The sequence below is a fragment of the Sinocyclocheilus anshuiensis genome, unplaced genomic scaffold, assembly GCF_001515605.1.
Source record: "Sinocyclocheilus anshuiensis isolate Anshui unplaced genomic scaffold, SAMN03320099.WGS_v1.1 scaffold5179, whole genome shotgun sequence".
In the NCBI taxonomy this organism is placed as follows: Eukaryota; Metazoa; Chordata; class Actinopteri; order Cypriniformes; family Cyprinidae; genus Sinocyclocheilus; species Sinocyclocheilus anshuiensis.
Window position 1 is genome coordinate 8,515 of NW_015541179.1, and position 7,646 is coordinate 16,160.

Below are 7,646 nucleotides of genomic sequence, written 5' to 3' on the forward strand. Positions count from 1 at the left end.
TACAGCGGTAACCAAGGAAACGCTGTATCACTGCTGCATGAGCGCCTCCTGCTGTCAGAGAGAGAATCTGCGTCTCATTCAGTGCTGCTGTGTTTACAGCGGTAACCAAGGAAACGCTGTATCACTGCTGCATGAGCGCCTCCTGCTGTCAGAGAGAGAATCTGCGTCTCATTCAGTGCTGCTGTGTTTACAGCGGTAACCAAGGAAACGCTGTATCACTGCTGCATGAGCGCCTCCTGCTGTCAGAGAGAGAATCTGCGTCTCATTCAGAGCTTCTGCTGTTTTGGTTTCATGCAGGTGTTTCATGTAGCATAACTTCACAAAGCTAGGGTCAGAACATTCTGTTTTTGCTTCAAATGTTTAAATTATACAGTCTAAATCAAACATTGCACATGTTACAAGTGTGTAAAATCTTTTTTTTTTTTTTTTTGGATTGATTCGTGATTAAAATGCAGTGGTTGCCTCTCATTTCCAATGGCTATGAAAAATCAAGACTGAAGAATATGCAATTTTATTTTAGATGTGATTATTCAATTTCTGTACCTGAACACCTACAAACATAAAAGCCTAAATCATCATTTCTTTTGCATTTTTGTTCTATATATTCAGTGGTGCTATTGCTTGTAATTTGTTCATTTGTTCTTATTTACTGACTGTTCACTTGTCTTTAATAATGTTTGAACTTTATATTTGTTAGGCTAGTAGTTTTTGCTGCGGTGCGGTATTTTTTTGTGGCAGGTCCAGTGAAAATGTTGGCAGGGCAAGTAAAAATTAGAACCACTGGCCCGACCGGGCAATTAGAAAAAATACTTAGCGTTGAACCCTGACAATATACAGCGCACTAAGGATTGATGAGCTGCTATGTTCATTAAAATTAATCACATTGTCTGCGTTCACTCGAACTGATTTGCTGAAATCAAAACAAGGACGTTAATAGATGATCGCCAGCCAATGAGATTGCCGCTTGCGCATTAGCTCCACCTACTACCAGAGAAACTGGCATATCTTCTGCTTGTTCTTAAACAGGAAAATACAACAAAGAATAAATTTAACAGCTATGATACTCTAAAACAAATTAGGTAAAGTCTACCTAATATTTCTCAGTACATTACACAAATAATTACCTATAAAAATTGAGTAATATTAACTCTATTGTTAGCAGGCAACAGTTCATCTACTAAATTATTATTAATAAACCAGTGTCTTCATGCATGTCAGAATATGCACTAAAAACAACATTCTTAAATGCTGTCTCATTTTGTCATTTCAAACAATAAGAAACTGATTTGATGTAATGTGTGACTACAATGATTGCAACACTTGAAATGAGGCTGTGGGATCAAGCATCACCAACACCTTCATTATTTGGTCTCCTCCTGTTAAAAAGAAAAACAAGAAGCACTTTTGTTTACATTAGTTTAAGCATGTTAGCATGCTGTTCACAAATGGCAGCTAATATATTTCCTAGAGAGCCGCTGTGCTGCAGAGTTCAGCTCCAACCCTAATCAAACACACCTGAACCAGCTCATCAATGTGTTCAGTATCACGAAGGCTATGGGCAGGGTTTTTTCAGGGTTGGAGCTAAACTCTGCAGGACAGTGGATCTCTAGCACCGAACTTTCCTACCCCTGGGCTTTAAGAAGTCAAATAAAAGGCAGCGTATTCTTCACTGTATGAGTTAAATACACAATGGGTGGGTTGCACCAATAAGGATTAAATTAAGCAAAGTTTACAACTAATGGATTTGTTGATCTAGGTTTCATTTTAAATTGAGTTGTGTTGCACCACTTAATTTTAAACACAGATTAACAAATCAGAGATAAGAGTTCTAACCTGTGATTAAACCCCCCTCTGCGATAAATTCATCCGTCCGCCATGAAGGATTCGCCATTGTAATTGAACAGCAACCATGTTAATGTTCTATATCCTTATTTACTGACTCCCAGAAACTCTCTCTGACATAACTAGCTCTTGTCGATAAAGGAAATACACTTGTAAAATATCAGGCGTCTTTATATACTGCTGCGTAGAGACCGTTAGAATAGGGCTGGGCGATATAGCTAAAAAATGTATGACGATATAGTAGGCTAATGTTTCATATCGTTTCATATCGAAAACATTGAGGCAGCATGTACAGATTTCAGAAGCCTGGTAATATATTTATATTATCAATTAATGGAGTAATATAGCACCATAGCTTATGACGAAACAACCAAGAACAGCTGGCACGATTCGCGGAGTCTGTTTGATCGTGGTCCAGCCGTGAGAAACGATCACTGGCCCCGCTGCCATTAAATGCTCAATATATTCCTCCCACCTTTTCTTCAGCCCCTTTCACACAGTAATACCAGTAAATTGCTATAAAATTACCAGAACGACTTTACCAGTAAATGCAAAAATGTGCTGTTCACACAGGCAACGACGTTTAGTCTTTTTACCGATAAAGCACTGTTCACACATCGGTTTCAAATTACCGGTAAATCCTGTGACGTCACTAACCGGAAATGAGCTCTAAACGGCTGCGGCTCCCGGTGTTGTGTTTGTAATCATGGAGGGGTGAATGTGGTCTGTGTTTTTGTTGATGTTTTCATTTTTGTGTGAAGCGTTCACATTCATGCAGCGCTTTTGGCCCACAGACATCGTATTAGACGAGTTCAAACCGAACTACACGGCGCGGAGGAAACGTGTCATCTGCGTCGGAATGTCATGATTGGCTCAGAGTCAACGTCTTACGTCAGTGCGATCTGAACTCATACATGCTCATACCGTAATCTCATTCTGCGTTCACACAGAGCACATTACCGTAACTTACTGGTAATGTTACAGCTTCTCATACTGGTAAATTGGCGGGATGAATTTACCGGTGTTTTTGAAACGGTCCTGTCCCCACATGATCTCTTACCAGTAATTTACCAGTAGAGTCTGTATGTGTGAGAGCTGCTGTCTGACACCGAGATGAGTGACGGATCCACCCTCACACCCTGCTCAATGCGCTTTTCTTTTCATTTGTGTTTGTCATAAACACCTCTCTGAGACCTGATGACACACCCACTGCTTCTGTCTTTGTTCACTCAGCCACTTATCATAATTGTAGGCACACTTTATTTCATTTAAACCTCCTCAACTGTAATCTTAAAGTTAATACCTAACTGAGATTTAATTATAATATTTGTATCGAGCACTTCATACACAGTGCTTTACACAAAAGGAATGAATCTGTTTAATATAAAGTGGGTTCGTGTTGTTGTCTGCTTTTGAAATGCAGTAAATGAGGTGACCTAATCTTTTCAAAAACAGCAATGACAGTGATTTCTAAAATGGCTCAAAAGCAGGTTTCTCTCTGCAGGACTCGCAGCAGCCGTCACCGTTAGCGCTGTTGGCTGCCACCTGCGGTCGGATTGATGAAGACGAAGCGGTAGATCAGCAGTCAGGGCCAAGCCAGACCCAGGACACTCAGATCTCCTTCCAGCAGCCCCATCTGTCCCACACCACCAACGGCTGGCACGTGACCCCCGCAGGAGCTCCGGTGTGCACCAGCTCCGGCTCCTCTCGCACCACAGCCTCGGAGCACAGCAGCAGACCGCCGGCCTCCATGGCACAGCAGCAGTACGTGATGGTGTCCTCACAGAACCCACAGAGTCAGCAGGTGCTCGCCACCCTCTCTGGGGTGATGCCTAGTATCCAGTATCAGGTGATCCCGCAGTTTCAGACTGTAGATGCACAGCAGCTGCAGTTCACTCAGGACGGGTCAGCCGCAGCAGCAGGGCAGTTTCAGCTGGTGTCCTCTGACAGCGGTAACCAGCAGCTCATCGCTGCTCCCACCAACCCAGCTGCTGGCAACATCTTAACCGTGCCGGGCCTTTTCCAGCAAGCAGTCCCTCTGCAGAACATCAGTCTGGGTGGGACAGTGCTGCCCAATCAGGCGCAGTTCCTCACCAATGTGCCACTGAATGCTAACCTCACCCTTCTCCCGGTGGGCTCTGCTGCCGCTGCTGGACCCGTGAGCGACGCAAGCGCCGGAGGAACCGTAGGAACTGCTCAGCAGCTGCTCCAGAGCACGGCGTGTACCACTGCAGCGGAGTACTGCACTACTACCAGCACACAGACGGCTGCTTCACAGAGTGGCCATGGAGAGACTGGAAAGCCCTTGCAGAACATGTCCGGAGCGTCTGATAATAGAGACGGACAGATGCAGTGTCAAGCTCAGATTCTCCTGCAGAACGTCCAGCCTGGCTCCGTCTCAGCCAGCGGTCAGGTGTTCTCCACACAGAGCCTGTCTCAGGACGGAGTGCAGAACCTTCAGATCCAGACCATCTCCAGCGGCAGCCCCATCCTGATCCGCACCGTCGGTCCGAACGGCCAGATCAGCTGGCAGACGCTTCAGCTGCAGAGTCCCGCTAGCACCCAGATCACGCCGGGAACCGTGCAGCTCGCGGGCCTGCAGACCATCAACCTGAACACGGTGGGAAACACAGGGCTGCAGGGAGTTCCCATCACCATCGCCAACACAGCAGGTGAGTCTGCTCTGATCTGCTGAAGCTGTGCTCCGCTCGTTTCAGGATAGCAGAGTGGGAAGAAATAGCTCTTACAAGCACAGCTACACATCTCTTAGCACTTAGTTGATGTTCTTTACGTCTGTGGCGGTCTGTTATAATGAAAAAGTGGCAAATGTGAGGCCAGCTGTGAAGTGTAGTCAGTACCTGAAAAATATTTTGCCAAAACAGCGAGGGGAAAAAAAACATTTCTGGTGTCAGCCGAAACAGTGATGTTTAATTTCATTTTGATAAACCAATATTGATTCTTAAATCCCAAGATCAGTCATTTAGTTTAGTTTAGTTTAGTTTAGTTTAGTTTAGTTTTTTTGCCTGATAAAGGCGATGGGACAGAATATTTCTGTTTGTCATTTCTGCATGCCTTCAGCATGCAATGAACTAATTTTTATATGTTTGCGAGTACAGATAGTGTGACTTGTTTTGTATATGCTATTATACCTTTGAAACAACAAATAATCTGTGCTTGTTCCCTCGGGTCCCTCGCTTTGGGCAGTTTTGTTAACTCTGGCTACTTTTCCAAGCTGCTTGAGTGTGTGATGGTCCAGCTGTTTGTTCTGCAGGAGATATGAGCGGTCTGGAGGAGAATGTGGAGAGCAGCCCGACAGCCGTCAGCAGACGCTCGCGCAGGGAAGCCTGCACCTGCCCCTACTGCAAACACGGAGAGGGACGGTACGCCTGCAACTACACTGCACTCACATTACTTCACACATTTGCGACTAAAAATAGATGTGTGCGATCTGGAAAATGTATTTAGGAGCATGAGTGTGAATAAACTGTAACAAAGCAGCAGACGTTACCCCGGCAACCCTGTAAACAAAGCAGCAGCCGTTACCCCGGCAACCCTGTAAACAGCGGTGCTACTTTGTTTCAAACAGTCATTTACATGTTTATATTCGCTTTAGTCCTCGGCGTAGCCCCAAATAATTCATACTTAAAGACTTAATAAGCTATTTATTTTCAAACTTACACTTTTTTAAATTTTAGTTTAATCTAACCTAAAACATGGCCTACCTATATATTGACTGATTCGTTATTATTGTTCGGTAACACTTAACAGGTTCCATTAATATTAGTTAACTACATTAGTTAACATTAAATAACAATGACTGCATTTGTTAATCTTAATGTTAATTTCAACTTAATAATACATTATAAAATCAAAAGTAAAACAGCCATATCACCCTGCAGCCCAAGACTGGTGGCCCACTGAAGCTAAGCAGGGTTGAGCTGGTCAGTAGCTGGATGAGAGACTCCTGGGAAAACTGTCTTGCTGCTGGAGGAGGTGTTAGTGAGGCCAGCAGGGGGTGCTCACCCTGTGGTCTGTGTGGGTCCTAACGCCCCAGTATAGTGATTGGGACACTATACTGTCAACAAGCACCGTCCTTCAGATGAGACGTTAAACTGAGGTCCTGACTCTCTGTGCTCATTCAAACCCCATGGCACTTCTGGTAAAGAGTAGAGGTGTAACCCCGGGGTCCTGGCCACATTCCCTCCACTGGCCCTTGTCTATCATGGCCTCCTAACAATCCCCATCCACTGGATTGGCTCTATCTCTCTCTCCTCTCCACCTGTAGCTGGTGAGCTGTGGCTGGATCTGCTGGTGTTTGAGGAGAGACCCCCACATGACTGAAGCGCTTTGGCTGTGCAGCAATACACAATAAAGCGCTATTTAAATGCATCATTCATTCATTCATTCATTCAAAAGTTGTGTCTGCTAATATTATTTAATGGAGCAAACATGAACTAACAATAAATAGTTGTATTTTTATTAGTGTTGGACAATGATTAATTGCATCCAAAATAAAAGGTTTTGTTTACATAATATACGCATACTTACTGTGTATATTTATGCGTATATGTAAATACACACACATACATGTATATATTTCAGTAAAATGTATTATGTTTATATATTAAATATATTTATAATATAAATCTATACATGTAAATATTTACAAAATATATACTGTATGTGTATTTATATATATACATAATAAATATACACAGTACACACTAGGGGTGGAACGGTCATGTGACACACAACAGCACTTATGTTTTATTTATTTTTTCCTTTTTAATTTATTACCACAGCCAAAACTAGTAGCATCATTTCAAACACTATTAAAGGCAAATCAACAGTCACAGATTACAATTATGATCAGCTTCACCCCTGATGTGTGAGGAGTCTCTGGCAGGTTATTTTCACTAGATAAGCCCTCGATGAGCAGCTGTAAAGCAGTCATCTGTCAGACAGACTGCAGTCTACCAGTCCAGTTCTCACTGCTTTGAATACTGTTCTCCGGTCATTCACTGCCTGGTCAACTGAGAGAAAGGCTGGATCATGGTTTTTCAGCAGAACTACAGCAGACCATGAGTGTATATTCACACTGCTGTTTGGCTTATCAAACGGGTGATCTTATCTAGTTCTGCCTGAATGCAGGATCAGTCCACAAAGATCGACTTTGGATTCAGCATGACACCATAAATCACCGGCGGAGTCTGGTTTCTCCCAAGGTTTAGTTTGGCTTAGTTGGTCTAGAAGACACTTCATCTTCAGAAAATATTAGCAGTCTAACTGCACAGACACTACTGATGAGAAGCAAACTGGAGCTGAGCTGAATAATGCCACTCGTGTCTGCTGTAGCGCTGCTTTCTAGCGGAGAGTGAAGTCATGTCATCACTGCGTCGTCCTGGTATTACTGTGAAGCTGCTGTCTTATAAGTGAATGAGGCTTGATTGTGCTTTATCCCTTACCTGCAGCTGAGCTCTACATGTGTTTCTCAATGTGTCGTCCTGTTACAGCAGTGACCCCAGTAAGAAGAAGCAGCACATCTGTCATCTTCCTGGCTGTGGGAAGGTGTATGGGAAGACGTCTCACCTGCGGGCACACCTGCGCTGGCACACGGGAGAGAGACCCTTCATGTGCTCCTGGTCCTTCTGCGGGAAACGCTTCACTCGTTCCGATGAGTTGCAGCGGCACAAGAGGACTCACACAGGTGAGCTTCACACGCTTACAGAGCTCACAGAGACTCGTGTATGTGTGTGTGTGTGTGTGTGTGTGTGTGTGTGTGTGTGTGTTTGTGTGTGTGTGTG

At 43.9% G+C, this 7,646-nt stretch overlaps 1 protein-coding gene across 3 annotated transcripts in view; it reads left to right on the plus strand.

Annotated features, from left to right (window-relative positions):
* Window positions 1-3,334: 3,334 nt before the first annotated feature.
* The window catches only part of LOC107690773 (transcription factor Sp1-like), a 9,613-nt gene continuing 5,301 nt past the window's right edge, over window positions 3,335-7,646 (plus strand). The window contains exons 1-3 of one of the 3 annotated variants that reach the window (XM_016489192.1): window positions 3,335-4,514; window positions 5,114-5,222; window positions 7,356-7,549. In XM_016489192.1, coding sequence (XP_016344678.1) covers window positions 3,593-4,514; window positions 5,114-5,222; window positions 7,356-7,549 — 1,225 coding nt within the window. In that variant the 5' untranslated portion in view covers window positions 3,335-3,592. The remainder of the gene's footprint in view (window positions 4,515-5,113; window positions 5,223-7,355; window positions 7,550-7,646) is intronic. The other 2 variants (XM_016489193.1, XM_016489191.1) reach the window with 2 other exon arrangements.